This window comes from Zalophus californianus, chromosome 16, assembly GCF_009762305.2.
Source record: "Zalophus californianus isolate mZalCal1 chromosome 16, mZalCal1.pri.v2, whole genome shotgun sequence".
Lineage (NCBI taxonomy): Eukaryota > Metazoa > Chordata > Mammalia > Carnivora > Otariidae > Zalophus > Zalophus californianus.
In genome coordinates this window covers 38319084-38337015 of record NC_045610.1, presented here as the reverse complement: position 1 = coordinate 38337015, position 17932 = coordinate 38319084, and the positions used below count along the sequence as shown (strand labels likewise).

The following is a 17932-nucleotide window of genomic DNA, read 5'->3' as shown; positions in this document are numbered from 1 at the left end:
CAAGCCCTCTGAAAATGGAGGTTTGATGACTTCAGGTCCTTTCAGCTGGAGAGTTACTCACACTAACCCCTACCGTTGGTAAAGTGCTTCCATGCCCACAACAGGAGGGTGGTGGTGGGGTTCCCATCTGGGCTGTATTCTAGGGTGCCTGATTAAAGGAAGGGGAAGAAGGGAAAGTGGAGGTGGAGGGAATTCCTTCTCCAGGGCAGGACTCCCAACAGTAATGATCCCCAATAAAGCCCCTAAACTCAGATCTGAAGTGGGAGAAAGAGGAGGCCATTGATCTGCATGGTTAGGTAAAATTCATTCATTTATTCATACTGAAGAATATCTTGAGTGTTCTCTCCTATGTCAACACTGTGCTAGGCACAGGAATGCAAATATGAGTGAGACTGTAGGGGATAGGGGGAGTTTCCCATTTCAGGTTCCTATAGGTGGGGACCAAGCTCCCGCCCCCGGCATCTCAGTGGCAAAGAGGCTGGAGTACAGTGGGTTTGAAGCAAATGCCCTCTGCCCCACAAGCCAAAGAAATCTGTCACTGCTGTCTCAGCGTAAGAGTTCTCAGCATTGTCCCCCAGAAGAGACAGCTGCAAAGATCATCATCCTTCCAGAACTTTCCTCCTGTGTGTGGCAGGGGGAAGGAAGTTGCAGAAGGTGGGGAGGGAGCCGAGGCTCTTGGAGCACTCAGGAACCCTGGAGTGTAGACCTGGCAGGACCCCAGGATCTTCCCTCATGATAACTGCCCTGAAGACTTCTACAGAAGATGCTACGGGGTGAGAGCCTTTGAAGCAATAGAACACCATACTCTCTAGTTCCTCAAACCCTGGCTCCACCCCAGGGCCTTTGTGGCCTCTGCAGAAGGGAGGTGGGGAGGCAGACCTTCCTGATCCCTTTCCTCCCAAATATGATTTCATGACGTGTAGAAAAACAATTCTTCTGTTGTCACTGCCAGGAGGGCAGGGATGCAAGCTACATTATTTGCCCCCTTACAGAAACCCTGTCTTACTCCGGCCCCAGAATGAGATATTCTCTCTGTGACACTCTCCCCAACTTCTACATTCTTACTCCAAGCTATCATACCAATCTCTTTATATCTCTGGGGATAGGAAGCAGCCATAGCCCAATAACCTGATTTTTATCAAGAGAGAAATATTCCAGGGATTCATTCATTCACTCACAAATATTTATTGAGCACCTATTATGTCTGGGTACTGTTTTAGGCCGAAGGGATGCAGTAGTGATTAAGACAAAGTTCTCATAAGCTCCTTTTCAGACTAATCAGAAATAGACAATAAAGAATAAATACATTCACAGACTTTCATATAACAGTAAGCTATACAGAAACTAAAGAAAGTTAAAGGGGACAGTATGTGCTGTGTGTGGGGAGGTGGTCCTTCATTATCAGGATTTTTTAGGGGGGGTTTCACTTTTTCTTTGCTTCACTCTCCTTGGGAGAGAGAAGACGATCTGGTTGTCCCCTCCTCTGGACTCCTCAGCCCATTTTGGCGGCTCAGCTTCAGAGGGCAGCGTCTTGGTATTTAAGGGGACTGAAGAGCCAGCCCCTCGGAATTTGGTCAAGGGGCCATTAGAAACTGCATTAGAAAAATGGAAACAAGTCTACTTATCGTCTTCCATGGGTGTAATAACACTCTCCACCCCCCGGCTCCGAATTTATTTTTTCCTTTGTTCAACTTGCACACACTTAATTCCCAACTACATTTCAACATTTTTTGAATCCCGTATGGGCCAGGTACTGTCCTAGGGCACCAGAACAGAGAGGTAGGAAACATTCTCTGCCCGCAGGAGTCCCTGCCATGCAAAGCTTGTCAACAACCATTGCCTCATGTCATCTTTTCCCTCAACACTGTTTTTGTGATTCATCTGTTTATTCACGCAGCCCCAAGAGAGTGGATAGGTACATTCCCATTTTACAGATGTGAAAACCGTCACTGCTAAGGGAAAAACGACTTGTTTTGCGACAGCCCAATAGCCGGACGCCACCAGGCCACGTGCAGCGGCGCGTTTCGCCCCTCGCGATCCCACCCGCGCACGTTCCCTCTTTTCCTCCCTCCCAGCCGCCGCCGCGCCGGGTCCACGTGTGTGTGTCTGTGTGCGGAATGGGGACGGGGGCGGTGCCGCCGGAGGGGTGGGGTCCGGGCTAACGTCACAGGCCGTGCTGCCCAATCAGCGGCGGGCTCGCGGCCCCGGCGCTGGTATTGGGGCAGCGAGGGGGCAGTTCTCTATAACGCGGTCTCCGGGAGCCAGCGGGGAAGAAAGAAGCCGAGCGGGCGGAAGGCGCCCTCCCCGCCGCCTGGGCCCGGGCACCGGGTGCCGGGCCCGGGGTCCTTCCCGCCTCCCGCGGCCGCCGGCCGCTTTGTTTCCCCAGCCTCTGCGCCCTGGGCTACTCGAGAGGGGCTCCCGCCGGGGCTGCGCAGGGAACGCGGCGGCAGGAAGGGCGGCCGACCGCGCCGGGACTCGCAGGGACCCAGGAGTCCGGCCGCCGGGAGGGCCGCGTGACGAGATCGAGGAGGGAGCCAGAGCTCCGCGGCCCAGGGTTGCGGGCCGGGGGCGCCCGTGAGCAGAGACCTCCCCGTCGAGGGGGGGCGATGTTCCCCTCGCCCGTGGGCTCTTCGGGCAGCCAGGGCACACCGCCGCTGGGACCAGGGCCCCCGCAGTGGGCACCCCCCCGGACGGTTCCATGGAAACTCTGTGCCCCGCTCCCCGCCTCGCAGTGCCGGCGTCCCCGCGAGGGTCGCCCTGCTCCCCGACACCCCGGAAGCCGCGTCGGGGGACCCAGGAGTTCTCTCCGCTGTGCCTGCGTGCCCTTGCCTTCTGCGCCCTTGCCAAACCTCGGGCGTCCTCTCTGGGCCTGGGGCCTGGGGAGCTGGCGCCGCGGGCCCCGGTGCTGCTGGGCCCTCGCGCCCCCCTGTGCACCGGCGGCTGGGCCGCGGATGGCCTGAAGCACCTCGCGGAACCAGCCGGGCGGTCCAGCGATCCGAACGCCCCGGCCGGTCAGGATGCCGACGCCGCAGTGTGCCCGGGCCGTGGCGAGGAGGAAGAGGGCGGAGGCAGTTTCCCGCACTTCGGCTCTCGCTCCGGCTTACCTCCCGGCCGCTGCCCGGCGTCCCTGCGCCCTCGGGAATCTCCGACCAGCTCCGCCTCGGCTCCGCCTCGGCCCGCCTCGGGTCTCGACTCCCAGCCGGGCCCCGCCGCCAGCCCCCATCAGGAGCCCAGTTCCCGGCCTCCGCCTCCACCTGCGGGCCTCTCCACCGAGCCCGCGGGTCCCGGGGCCGCGCCGGAGCCGCCCGCGCCGGGCCAGACGGCCACAGTCGATGGAAACCCCCCGCAGGCCGCCCCCGAGGCACCAGCCGCTAGCCCCTCGACGGCCAGCGGAGCTCCGGCCGCGCCCGCCGATCTCCGCCAGGAACATTTCGATCGTCTGATCCGCCGGTCCAAACTTTGGTGTTATGCGAAGGGCTTTGCTCTCGACACTCCGAGTTTGCGCCGGGGGCCCGAGCGGCCGCCAGCAAAAGGGCCCGCCCGGGGAACAGCCAAGAAACGCCGACGGCCGCCGCCCCCCCATCGCAGCGCACAGCCCCGCCGCCCTGCACCGACGCTCCCCACCACGAGCACCTTCAGCCTCCTCGACGCCTTCCCCTGCCCCCCGGCCCTGGTGGTGGGGGAGGACGGAGACTTAGGGCCGGCATCCTCGCTTCGCCTCCAGGGAGACTCAAAGCCCCCGCCTGCTCACCCGCTGTGGAGGTGGCAGATAGGGGGTCCTGCTGTCCCTGAGCCCCCAGGCCTCAAATTCTGGGGGATCAACTTGGAGGAACTTTGAGCATGACACCACTTCTGCCAAGGGGGAAAAGTTGGGGCCACGGCCAAACTTTGGGCTCGAGGACAGGGCCTCATTTCTCACATTTGCCTGTTCCCTTTACGTTTTACGGGCTGCGGTCAGAGGGACCTCAAATGACAGTGATCTTCAAGCACCTAACTGGTTGGGGTGACACCCCCTCCCCCTCATCCTTTGGAGACGAACCAAGGGCTGGAGTCAGGAGAAGGCTTAACGGAAAAAGGCTTAATGACATAGATTCCAATCCCTCCCCTCTTCCATCTCGGATCTCTGGGGGCAGGGCCTTCACCCCAGGGGGAGCAAAGGAGGCTACCGCTCAAAGACAAGGAAAAAAAAAAAAAAAAAAAAAAAGGAGGGAGAGAGACCTTGGTGATGGACAAACCGGTTGTTTCTGTGGGCGAGCCAGGGGGATGAGGGGGCTGTGGTGGGGGTGGGGAGGTGATTGGCAGCTCCCTGGGGGCATCCCCCACCCCCACCATCCAGGCCTTTAACCCTTCACTCCCCTCAGGCCTTCCCCAGCACTCCACCCCAAGGGAGCCTTCATGGGGGAGGGGGCAGCTTGGGCAAGGGGGGGGAATCACCCCCTCCCTGTTCTTTTCCTAAGCCCCCTTTCCCCCCACCAAGGCAGGTGACCCCTAATTGGCGAGATCTTCAGTCTCAGCCACGAGCCTTTCCTTTTTGTCCAGTTTTGGAGTTTCCAATTTTTCTTGTTTGCTTTCAGTTTATAAGGTCTGACGGGTGAAAGAGGACCTCCCCCTGGATCCATCAACCCCCTCCCCAGTTTGCTTCTGCTATTAGGAGGGGCAGGGCGAAGGGACCTCTTCCTTTCCCAAAGCGCAGACTTTGCCTGGGGGAAAGGGCCAGAGACTGTCCCAGGGAAAGTAATGGAAGGTGGAAGAAATCAATAAAATCAGACCAAACAAGTTGCCTTTCGAGGCCCTCTCCACCGATTTATGGATGGGAGGGGGTGGAGGTAGAGGGCAGGCCTGGGTCCATTCTTTGGACACCCAAACGCACCCCCTCAAAAGCTAGAGAGGAGGCTAGCTGCCCTTATAGAGGGCTTAAATTACAGGGTGCTTGCCCTAACCTCAAGGGTCCCGCGGGGCTTGAAGGGGCAAAGTTTGGGTTTGAATGGGAGCTGGGCTGTGGCATCTTCAGCTTCCTCCCCTAACTAACTTCAGGCATTTCGGGAGTTGTCAGGGACCTGATGGATCCGATGGGGGCAGGGCCAGGGGATTAGTTTTGAGGTCAGAGGTTCTGTTTTCCAGGGGGGAGGGGAGAGGTAGGCCTGGACCACACCCGGCCGCTGAGAGGATCCCCCAGAGTCAGAGAGGGGTGGAATCGCTTTCCCCTTCACGCAGGTGAGATCAGGGGAGCTTAGCTCTTGGGGAGACTCCAAGTTTAGGTGTGAGGGGAAGCTGGGGGTGGTAGATCTGCCCGACAAATGAGGGACCCAGTGACCCTTCTGCCCACACTAGTGAATAGCACCCCCTTCTCCCCCAAAAACGGGGTGAGGGAGAAACAGTTCCCACATATGTTGCTGGGGAAGGACTTGTCTCCTTTTCTGTGAAAATGCTTTGTAAAAAGTTGTTATTGTTTGCATAGAGCAGATTCTTGAGAAAAACTGTTTTGCACCACAAAAGTTTTGTTTGTTTTAAAAACTGTCTCTTTCCATTTTTTTCTCCGATGGGGGTGAGGGTGAGGGTGGGGGTGGGGTGGGTGGGCGTGGGTTGGGCTTTGCTCTCTCTCTCCTTAACATCTGGCCTTTATGAACCCTGCTGACCTCCCCTCCCCCCCTCCAGCTGTGTTGTGGGGAGGAGGGGGGAGGGCAGGGAGAGCACCTCCCACTCCCGTGCTTCAGGGGTATCCCGCTTATTTTGCCCCCCAAGAATGGGGAAGGCAGAGGAAGAAGGCAGATGTGAGGGGTGGGAAGAGACTCGCTGTGAAGCGGGGGGTCTTGTGTGCAAGGAGAAATTCAGAAAGGCAGGCTCCTGTTTTTAAAAAGCTCCCTGCTTTTAGTCATGTGGTTCGGGGCAGCTTTGGCCCTTTCGGCCAGCCTGGGCGGGGTGGTACGCGCTTTGGGAGAAGGAGAAAGGTGGGTGGTAGAATATCCTTTGCCGACTCTACTTCTCTGAGCAGTGGGATGTGATGCAGTCCATTTTGTCTTCCCTCCTTCCTCCTTAAATGAAAGCATTAAGCATTAAACCTGAGCCTGGAAGGAGTCTGGGCGGTGAGTTAAAAAACACACCTTTTGGCCAGACCAGGAACTCCCCTTGCTTGCTGACTGGTTTAATTTGGAGAAACTCGGGACTGGGGGCTTCTCCAGAAGCTTTCTAGTCATTCAGCACCACAGGGGACTGTATTTGTTTTCCTGCGGCTGCCGTAACAATTTACCACAAACTTGGTGCCTTAAAACAACAGAAATCTTTTCTCTCACAGTTCTGGAGGCCAGAAGTCCAAAATTAAGGTGTCAGGAGGGCCATGCTCTCTCTCAAGGCTCTAGGGGAGAATCCCCTCCCTGCCTCTTCCAGCTCCTGGAGGATCTGGGTGCTCCTTGGGTTGTGGCTGCATCACTCCGGTCTGCCTCGGTCTACACGTGGCCCTCCCCTCTTCCGTCTCTTATAAGGACACTTAATGGATTTAGGGCCCACCCACATAATCCAGCATGATTTCATCTTGACAACTTTAATGTAGTTACACCTGCAAAGACCCTTGTTCCAAAGAAGGTCACATTCACAAGTTCCAGAGGGAGGGGAGTTAGGACACAGCCAGATCTTTTTGGGTGCCACCATTCAGCCCACCCCAGAAATGGAGTTCCTTAAAGAAGGAACTACCCAGATTTTCTGGGGAAAGGAAGCATGTGCTGCAGTGTGTCGGGCTGGTCTGGGGTGCTGCCCCTCTGGACGTGGGGTCGCAAGTCTCCCTGAATTGGAGCAGCTCGGTGAAGGGGTAGACTTGGTTTCCTTGCTTTTTCCAGGCTGACCCCAAGGATGCTAGGACTCCACCCCCCACAACACTCACTGAGGGGGCGGGGAGGGCAGCTCAGTCTCCCCAGGAGGGTCCCTGGAGGCTCTCCCTTCCTCCTGTCCTGTTTCCTCGCCCTTCCACCTCTGTGGGTATCTCCAGCCCCTGCTCCCAGATTGTCCCTGTGTGTCCTTCTTTCTACCTCTCCCCACCCAGACGTTGCGTCCTCTGAGGCTCTGCCAGTGGCCACCCTGGGTTTGGTGGGATGTGGAGATCAAGGGTCTTTCTTAGCTTCTACCTGGGTCTCTCTTACTGGGGTTTTTTCTTTTCCTTTAGTCTCAGAGGGTCTCTGTCTGTGGGCCCCTACCACTCAACAGTGCTGGGACTGGTTGTCTGCCCCTCCACATCAGGACCGCCTGCGCAACCCTGAAAGTGAGGGCCTCCTTAAATTCTGTTCCCCAGGCCCCTCGCCTGCCTCACCCTTAGTCCAACCCTGCTCACCATCACCTCCCTCCTCCTGGGAGCTGCCCCCACACCCTCTGCTTCTTGCCTCTTAAATCTTTGCAGCTTGACTTCTGCTCCCTGAAATGGCTCTTTCCGGGGTCACTCACGGCGACCCCCCAACCACAAATCCAATGGTTGCCTCCTGGCCATCCTGACCCCTGTATTTCTCCATGACCTCCCCTGGATGTTCGCCAGGGTCTCCTAGTTCTGTCCTGTAAGAAGTCCCTGCTCTGTCTTCTGTGCCTCCTCTTCTTTCTCTGACCTCAGGAAGCTTTAAAATACAGGGAGCCCCGTGATGTCCGGGTGGTGTCTACCCTCTGCCCCTACGTCTCCACACAGGGTGCCCTGCGGCTCTCCGTCTCGAGCCTTCACACACATAGGTATGTGAGTCGAAATTACTGTCCCAGCCTCCTCTTCCTCCAGCTCAGCCCCTCTCCTGAGCTGATCTCTGAGTGGATGCTGGCAACTCATACTTTCCCTATTGAAAATTCAGCTCGGTATCTCCACCCACGGCCCACATCATCCCCCCTGGTCAAGCCCACATTCTGGATATAGCTCTGCCTTTTTCCCCAAGGCTCAGCTCCTTGAATCCTCACCGGGTCCTCTCATTTGACTCACTGTTGTCTATTTCTGAACCTCTGTCTCCCACTGGCCTCTTCAGGGCCTCTCCTCTCCTCTCCATCAGGGTGCAGGGGGCACAATGCCTGGTCTGGACTGGTGCAGTAGCCACCTAACTAGTTTCTGTATCTCTGGTTTTCCTCTGATCTCCTCACATCCAATTACCTTCTTATTCAGCAGGTCCCCTGATTTAATTAGAGGCAGCCTCCTTGGCCTATCATTTGGGGCCTTCTAGGATTTGACCTTAACTCTCATGGCCCTGTTTCTTCACTTTATATACCATGTAGTCCATCACATTGGATTGCCCTTCCTTCCCCAGCCACCCACCTCTTTCTCTACCTCCCTTCTCCAAAGCCCATTTGAAATGGTGTCTCCTCCACAAAAGCCTTTTTTGACACCCCCCCTCCCCCATTGGATGTCATCCATGCCACCTTTAGACCCTCTTTACTCTTTTATGTCTGGGGCAGGGGTGGTGGAGTGTGGTGGAAGAATAAGGGCTTTGGAGCCAGATACTCCTGTTCCCCCTTTCCACAGAGAGCCTGGGAAGCTAAGTCAGGCCACGGTGGGGAGGGGAGCTGGAAATCACCTTTCTGACCTAAGCTTTCAGTTCCTTGCTTTGGCCTTAACTGAGAGTTATTAACATGAGAAGGACACTTAAAAATCACTCCTCTAATTGTAGAAACTTCCCAAGAAGACACTATCCAGTGTGCCAAATCCTCCTACAGGGTATTTATGCTTTCTTTAATTAAAGATAAAAAATTAAGATTACTGATGATAAGGTTGTAGTTGTGATTTTTTTCTTCATCTTTCTACAGTCATCTTGTACCTTTCTCTTCACTTTCTTTAGGTCTTGGATCTGTGTCCTGTACACCAAGCACCTAATGAGTACTTGTCCAATGCAGAGTGCGTATTTTAAAAGGCTTATTTAAAGGACTGTACAGCAGCGACTGGAGTGGCACTTGGCCAGGATGCAGTTCTAGAGCTGTCCACAAGATGCTGCTGTCTGCTAGCACCAGAGGATGATGCCTGGCTGCGGAAGGAAGTCTTCCACGCAATTGAGCACCTCCTAGTGCTGGGGCCTGGGGAGAGGGATGTGTTGGACATGGTCTCTGAATACAAGAAACTAAGCCAGGTGCTTTGCATACATTATCTTGCTTTCATAACAGTAGATGGGTATTATTATCTCTGTTTAGTAGATGAGGAAATGGAGGCTCAGAGAGGTTAATGAATTTTCCTGAGGTCACACAGCCAGTGGAGGAGCAGTTTAACTCCGGTCTGTCTGATTGGGTTTTCCCCTAATAGCGATTGTTTTAGCAAACATTTGCATGGCACTTGCCATGTGGAGCAGGGAGCCCAATGGGGGACTCAATCCCAGGACCCTGGGATCATGACCTGACCGAAGGCAGATGCTTAACCAACTGAGCCTCCCAGGCTCCCCTGTGCTTTTTTTTTTTTAATTTTTATTTTTTTATATTTTCTTTTTTTTAAGATTTTATTTATTTATTTGACACACAGAGAGAGAGAGAGAGAGAGAGAGAGCACAAGTAGGCAGAGCGGCAGGCAGAGAGAGAGGGAGAAGCAGGCTCTCCGCTGAGCAGGGAGCCCGATGCAGGGCTCGATCCCAGGACCCTGAAATCATGACCCGAGCCGAAGGCAAGACGCTCAACCGAATGAGCCACCAGGGCCCCTCTTTTTTTTTTTTTAAGAGTTTATATTTATTTAGAGAGAGAGGGAGTGTGCGCGTGCTGGGGGGAGGGGCAGAGGGAGAGAGAGAATCTAAAGCAGATTCCATGCTGAGCTTGGAGCCCGATGTGGGACCCGATCCCACTACCCTAAGACCATGACCAGAGCCGAAACCTAGAGTTGGACGCTTAACCGACTGAGCCACCCAGGGGCCCCCGAGTTTGTGCGTTCACTGACCATGCTGCTGCCATGTTTCACCACCTCAGCCGCAACCAGCTATAGACCAGAGGTAGCCTCTCACCAATATTTGGAAGTCACAGAGCTCTGTGCCAGAGACACAAAAACACAGAACCTGACCCTGAGGAGCCTAAAGCTGCATGGAAAAAGGAGGACATGCAGCCTCCTCCTTGGGGTGTGGGCTTTCCACAGACGTGCTGTCTACTCTAGCTGAGTGGTTTACCCTTTCTGGGCTTGGGGAGCGGGATGTGTCATATCACCACCTGAAACCAGGGAACTCTGTAGCAGGAAGTGACTCAGACACAGGAGGTTTGTGATCCATGATGATCGACTGCAAAATTATAGCACTTTAAAAAAAATAGAGGGAAAGTTATCTACTCTAAAATGCATGAAAATCCGGCCTGATGAACGTTTACATGTGTACACACCCGTGTGATTATTACCCGTTTCTAGTCTCGCCCTCTGGGAAGCTCTGTCAGGCTCACTCCCAGCCAGTCCCCTGACCTGGACGTAACCCCCTTGCTGACCTCTATCAGATTCATTTGGAATGGTTTTAACCTTCATCGAAGTGAAAGGTAGTTTTTTGGTTCTGGCTTCTTTTGTATAACATTCAGGATTCATCGTGCTGTTTCGCGTGGCAGTCATTTATTCTTTTCTTTGCCATGTAGTATTTCTATTGTATGAATATTCTACAATTTCCTTTTTTAATAAAGATTTTTATTTATTGAGAGAGAGAGAGAGAGAGAATGGTAGAGAGAGAGCATGAGAGGGAAGAAGGTCAGAGGGAGAAGCAGACTCCCTGCTGAGCAGGGAGCCCGATGCGGGACTCGATCCTGGGACTCCAGGATCATGACCTGAGCCGAAGGCAGTCGCTTAACCAACTGAGCCACCCAGGTACCCTATTCTACAATTTCTATACTCTGTTCATGGATCTTTGGGTCATTTCCCATTTTCAGCTTTGTGTATAAAGCTGTGTGGCCCAATTTTAAAGGAATTGGGAGGGGCAGCAAAGAAGCGAAGGGTACTCACACTGACTCAAGCATTAACTGGACAATGGGCTAAGGGCTGGAGATAAGAAATAGCTAAAACCCTATATTTCTCTCCCCAAAGCTTGCGGCTTAGTAAGGGAGAGAGACAAGTGGGCAAAGGGCCACAGTGCAGCAGAACAAGATGGAGATTAGTGAGGCTGAAGGAACACTGGAGCTTGTAGGAGCCCTGGGGGATCAGGGAGGACTTCCCAGATGAGGAGAAATCTGAGTTGTGTCTCAAAAGTAGATAGGAATTCATGAAGTGAAGAAGGCCAGGGAGGTGCTGAGGACAGAGCACAAAGTGGGCAGCTTGAGTGAATGGGACTCTTAAACAGATCATATTACCTGGAGCACAGGGTACAAATGACAAGAGATGAAGGAGACAGAGGTCAGATCACAAAAGATCTTGTGTATCAGGGTGAGGAGTTTATTCTGAAGGCAAAAAAGAGCCCCTGAAGGATGGTCCAATCAGACTGTGGTGGCCATAAACTCTCCTTTACTTACTTTTTGTTCCACAAATATTAATTGAGCCCTTACTTATGTGCGGGGCATTGTGCCAGGCATTGAGAGACAATGTGAGCAAAACAGGCAGGGTCCTGGCTTTCTGGAGCTTGGCGGGTGGGGGACAGACAGATTGTAGTCAACAATCACACAGCTGAGACAGTTGCTGTGAACGAGATGTGCATGGGGCCACGGGCTGTGCCAGGAGGGGAAGCAGTGCTTGTGATGAGCTTGGAAAGATGACTGGGAAAGATGGCAGGGAGAGGAGAGGGAAGTGTTCCAAGTGGCAGGGACAGCTGGATCAAAGTCTTGGGGCTCGGGGAGCTAGGTGAGCTAAGTGCATCCAAGAATGGAGTATGGCCGGGGCCTGGAGTAGGGGAGAGGCTGCACAGAGGCCTCTCTGTGCAGGGATAGGGCTGGATCTTGCAGGGCCTTGTGGGCTGAGATAAAGAGTTTGGCTTGTTCTCGGAGCACTGGGGAGCCAGAGGTCGGTGTAAGCAGGGCTGTGACAATCAGATTTGCGTTTGGAGAGGATCGCCATGTCCTCAGAGTGGATGATGGGAGCAAAGGTGGATGTGGGGAGGTTGCTGAGGAGACTGTTGTTGAAGTCCAGGCAAGAGGTGAGGGCGGGGATGCAGGCATGGAGCGAAGCAGACGCAGGTACCATTGGCCAGATGTGGGGAGGGTCAGATGGGGATGGGGAGAGGGCAGTGACAACAGCAAGTCTCAGGACTCTGGCTTTAGACACTGGGTTAACAATAAGACAGGGAACACTGTGCTGGAGTGGGACCTGGGGGAACATCCTGAGCTCGGATTTGAACACATAGAGTCCAAGATGCCTTTGAGACATCCAAGTGGGTGTTCGGGTCTGATGCTCAGGGAAGAGGGGTGGGCTAGAGATATACTCATGTGATCACGTGTGTGTCCGTGGGAATGGAGGTTGGGAGGCTGGATGTGGGGCTCAGGGGAAGACGGAAAAGGGAGAAGAGAAGAGGGCTTAGGGCCTTGGCCAATGCCCACGTTTCACTGGAGGATGGTGCGAAGTATTGGGGGGCGGGTAGAGGCAGGGAAACCAGCTTGGAAGCTGTGAGAAAGGAGAGGAGACAGCAGGGAGGAGGAGAGCAGAGTCCTCACTGGAGAGGCCTTTATACAGTAGAATTGCCAGCACTGAGTAGGGGGTGAGGGAGAGGAGGAGTCTGGGAGTCTGGCTTGGATCCCAGATTTTGGCCTTTGGTCCCCAGGTGGGTCTGCTGCCCAAGAGGGAAACCTGAACTGGAGATGGAAATGTTTGGGGTCATCCGCATATGACTGGAAAACAAGAATGACCAGCTAGGAGAAGAGGGCTCCCAGAAGAGAACCCTGAGGGACATTAACAAAGGTGAGAGGGATAGCCTGGAGGTAGGACGGAGGCTCTGGTGATCGTGGTTGGTTGGCCACCAGGATGTGTGCTCAATGACTGCCCCGCTAACTCACCACCTAGCTTACCTCAAGGTCAGGTGTGGCCGTGTGATTTCATTCCCTCCAGTGGGGTGCCAGGGGGAGGTGGTGTGGGCGCTTCTCCACCTGGGCTTTAAGCCCCTAGATACACTTTTCTACACTCCCTTTCCCCTTCCTGCCCCGGAGCCCAGCATGGCGGCCACCCAGCTCCACTCTTGAGTCACCGATAATGCCCTAGGGGGCAGTGCAACAACACCGCAGAAGGAGTCTGGGTTTCGGAATGCCTGCCCAGTGGTTCCCCACTGCCCTGGAATGTTCCCTCTGAATATGAGAAGGAAGAAACTTTACATTTTTAAGCCACTGTCTTTTTTGGATCTTTTTGTTATAGGAGTTTAACTGAACTAATACGACTTAGCCTAACCAAGCTACTACAAATTTAAGCATAACTCAACTAATACCATTAATTAGCCTAATAAAGAATTAGCTAGGCTACTGTTTTATTATATTGCAATTTATTTTATTTTATTTTTTTAAAGACTTGATTTATTTGCCAGAGAGAGAGAGAGAGAGAGCAAGACTACAAGCAGGGGGAGCAGCAGGCAGAGGGAGAGAGAGAAGCAGGCTCCCCGCTGAGCAGGGAGCCCGACGTGGGACTCGATCCCAGGACCTTGGGATCACGACCTGAGCTGAAGGCAGACGCTTAACCAACTGAGCCACCCAGGCGCCCCGTATCACACTGCATTTTAATTTATATTGTGTTAGGCTACTAATAACTATAACTTATCCTAATACAAGAACCAAGGGAGGACAGTGCATCGAGAAGGGGAAAGAGGGGAACAGTGTTGAATGTTGCACAACGATCAGATAAAAAGGACTGAAGAAGGTCCACTGGCTTTGGCAACGAAGAGGTCACTGATGACTCTAGTGAGCCCTTCCAGGGGCATGCTGGGGTGAAATGGGAGGTAAAGAAGTACATACAGCAAGTGCAGTCTTCTCTTTGAGGAACTTGGATGTGAAGGCAAGAGAGGAGAAGGATCTAGAAGGGGACTTGTATCAAGCATGGTTACCGTGGAGCTGGGGGAGATTGGGGGGTTGAAGATGCTGGAAAAAGGATGAGCTCACTCAGGAGTGAGGCCTCTCTGGAGGGGCAGAGGCTGAGACCATGAGCTCGGGTGGACGGGAGGGAAATGTGTGTTCCCAGTCGGGCTCGGACTCATGCACATAGGCACACAGATTCGCACGCACATGCAAGAGACAGAAGAGCAGACGAGTGTGAAGACAGGCAAGTTGACAGCTGTGGGAGCAGGGAGGCAAAAGAACTTTCTAGAGAGCTTCCATTTTCTCTGAGAAGTAGGAGAATAGATTGAGGGGTGCTGTGGGGGAGGGGAGAGACTTGGGCAGAGCTCAGTTGAGAGAAGGAATCTGCTAACAAGGCAGAGACAGTTGGAAACCCAGAGTTGGTGGAGCCACCAGATTTCCTGGGGGTGGGGGCTGTTTCCAGCTGAGCTTAGCCTCTGGGGTCTAGGAGTGCAGCAAGCAGGTGGATAGGCCCAGGGTGGGAATTCTTCCCATTATAGGCACAAGAATGAGCCTCTGAAGTGATGGATCCAGGGGTTGGGCAGGGAAGGAAGTTGAGCCAGGGGTGGGGGGCAGGAATTCAGCAGAAAATGGAGAAGCATGGAGGGAGTTGGGGAGGGCACAGAGCAGCTGCATGGAAAGAGGGAGGCCTGGGGGGCGCCTGGGTGGCTCAGTCATTAAGTGTCTGCCCTCGGCTCAGGTCATGGTCTCAGGGTCCTGGGATCGAGCCCCGTGTCGGGCTCCCTGCTCAGCGGGGAGTCTGCTTCTCACTCTCACTCTCCCTTTGTGCTCTCCGTCTCTCTCTCTCAAATAAATAAATAAAATCTTTAAAAAAAAAAAAAAAAAGGAAAGAGGGAGGCCTGGAACAGGGGGTGGGGTGGGGGCGGAGGTTGGCTAGTGGAGGCTGCTTACCTTTCCAGCTTTGCAGAGAGCCCCAAGGCCACGCTGGATGACAGCAGGACTTGGGTTGGAGAGGCGTTCTGGGAGTTAAGAGCCAGAGTCTTTAAAATATGGGGGTGAGGGTGGGGCAGACAGTGGCAGGAGCCTTCCCTCTGCCCCTAGCCTGGCTTCCCTGGGCCTCAGTCCCCATTTCCTCCTGGGCTGAGTGACTTCCTGTAGCACAGGACAGGGCTGTTGGGAGGCAGATGTGGGAGATCCCCTCTGCCCCCACACAGACACTGACAGGCAGAATAAGCAATGACCTCTTAGATTTATGTGGCAGAGCTTAGCCATTTACAAAGGCTTTCACATCCCCTACCTGTGCAATCAAGTTTTTGTTTTAGCAGAGGAACAACTGAGGGATTAAGATGCTCAAGGACCTGGGGCACCTGGGTGGCTCAGTTGTTAAGCATCTGCCTTTGGCTCAGGCCATGGTCCCGGGGTCCTGGCATCGAGCCCCGCATCGAGCCCCGCTGGGATCGAGCCCCGCATCAAGCCCCGCATCGGGCTCCCTGCTCGTTGGGAAGCCTGCTTCTCCCTCTCCCACTCCCCCTGCTTGTGTTCCCTCTCTCGCTGTGTCTCTCTCTGTCAAATAAATAAATAAATCTTAAAAAAAAAAAAGATGCTCAAGGACCTATCGTTGTTGGGGGTTGCTTTGCCCCACATCACATCATGTGATGTCCATAGACCATGGCCTCTCGACCTTGATTTTGTTGCCATGGAAAAGGAAGGGAAGTGTCCCCAGCCCTTGACCCCTTTCATGGAGGTACAGGTCTTGTCACGGGGAAATAAGGCACCTGCAGTTTCCCAGGGCGGGCACAGTGGAGGGAAGACGGGACACTGGGGATCCATTCCCGGGTTTGGGGGGGATTCCCGATCCCGTGGTTGTGGCCACAAGGCAGCAAGGCCGGTGTGGGGAGCCATGTGCCTCCTTTGGTGTTTTCCTGGCCTGGAGGATGAAGATCTATAAGCCGGAGCTGGAGAGGGAGTGGGGGAGCCCCCGTGGGGAATTGTGTCTATGGCTTATGAGGGCCTGTATGTCTGTTCACTTGTGTCCCTTGGTCCTGTGAACAAGGGAACCTTGTGTACGTGTCCATGAAGTGGTTCCTGACATGTTCCTGAATTGGGCAGGTGTCTCCGGCCATGCACACACATGTGCGTGAGCCTGAGTGTGTCTGGGGATGCACACCTGCATCTCTTGATCCCAAGCGCACTGAGCGTGCATCTGTCTCTTGGCTATGCAGGGCTCTGTGTCTAGGAACTTGTAAGGACATGTCCCCTCTGCACTGAGGCAGAAACTAGGTCAGCGTGTGGGCGGGAGTGAAGTTAGGGATCAATTCTCCAGCAGTAACAGGCAGAATGTGGGAAGATGGCCAGGGTGGAGGAGGGGGAGGGCACAGCGAAAGGTATTCTTGGGATCCTGGGAACCCCCAGCCTTTTCCTGACACCTGTCCTGGGGGGAGGGGGACAAAGAAAGGAGCAGAAGTAGGGGAGAACCTTCCCACACAGGGACTGGGAATGGGGGACGGGGGAGAAAGGCAGAGGCCCAGATGTTGGGGCTTGTGGGGTGGGGGAGCCCGATGTCACAGGAAATGGATGTCTGGGGCTTTGGTCAAGAAAAATGTCTCTTTTTCCCCGTGGAAAAAATGTTGGCGTCCCTCTTGCCTGATACCGCCAGACCTGCCACAGCAAGAATCCATAACGATACCCTTCCCTCCATCCCTTCCTGCTCTCCCTTTGCCTGGAGGCGAAGAGAAGCTGCAAGTAGGCCCCAAATAGCCTCTTGCCTCTTGGGTAGGGAAGAGGATCGAGGGCTTTCTGGTCAGATGGGGGGGGGGGGGGGGTGAGGGCTAGATTTAATTAAGAAAAAGATGGAGAGTGTCTGTGTCCAGATACTGATGGGGGGTCTTTGCCAGGGATCTGGGGAGGGGAAACCTCCATTAATTCTTTTCTTGTCCCTGGGGAAGGATGCAACAGGGTCAGGGCACCCTGCCCAGGAACCTGGCTGCATGGGAAGGGTCTCCTGTCCCAGGGAGTGAGAATCCTGACTCCTCTGGGCCCTAAGTCCCCCAACCAGAGAGACACTTGTTTGTCTCTCCCCCCCGCCCAGTGCTGGACACCCTTCAACCCAGGCCCCTAAGCCCTAACCCCACAACCCTGCATGTCCCTGTGTGAACTGGGAGCAGGGAATCAGATGCCAGGGGCCCCGGGTAGAGCAGGGGGCCCTCCCCAGTGGCTGGGCCTCCCTGGATAGGACATGCTGTCCCCGTGCCAGGGCCCCGTGCCGCCCTGGCCCTGCCTCCACCTTCCTGCTTCCTCCTCCATCTGAGCTGATGGGGCGGCAGCAGCACCTTCTCTCTCAACACCTTCCCCCTGGGGCCCAGCCAAGTACCACTCAGCCCGAGGCCAGCAGGCTCTCGGCAGCACCAGCGCAGGCTCCTCGGCTCCTACCCTTCCTCTCCCCTCTGACGCACCCCTCCCCTCCCTTCCTGGCTTCCGAGGCCCAGCAGTCCACCGAAAGCCCCTGCCCTGTCTGGGGCCCATGCTGCGGGCCTTTAAGTCAGGGGCTCTGTTTCAGGCACCCCATCAGTCCAAACCCTTGTGTGCTTCATGTCATTCGGCACCCATGTGGGTGTCAGGTTAGTCCTTTGTGGGCTCTAAGTCAGCCCAGACCCCGGTAGCCATGGCGGGCTCCACTTCAGTCTCGTTCCTCACAGGCTCCAGGATACTCCGAAGCCACCTTAGATGCCGTGTCACTCTCGGCCCTGTGAGCTCCGGTGGGTCTGGAGCCCTGTGGACTCCTCAGTGTGGGCTGCTGTGGGCTCCCTGACACTCCGGGCTGGGAGTTCCAGGTCAGCTTAGGTCCAGGTCAGCGCTGTATGGTCGTAATTCCTTGCATACCGCTGGACACCGTGGATAGACGCCATCTGCATCAGCACCCTGGACCCCTAGGGACTCCTGTGGGTTCTATGTCCATCTAAGCAAAGTCACCTTCATGTTGTTCTAATTCCTTGCAGACCCTTGCCGCTCAATTGGAATTTGAGGACCAGCAGCACTGGCATCATCTGGGACTTGCTGGAAACGCAGCATC

General features: G+C 54.8%; 1 protein-coding gene across 1 annotated transcript; it reads left to right on the top strand.

Annotated features, from left to right (window-relative positions):
* Positions 1–2238: 2238 nt before the first annotated feature.
* LOC113939202 (elongin BC and polycomb repressive complex 2 associated protein) lies at positions 2239–5508 on the top strand. The gene has a single exon (XM_027624881.2). It carries the CDS (start codon positions 2699–2701, stop codon positions 3836–3838), a length of 1140 nt encoding a protein of 379 aa, XP_027480682.1. The 5' UTR covers positions 2239–2698; the 3' UTR covers positions 3839–5508.
* Positions 5509–17932: the final 12424 nt, after the last annotated feature.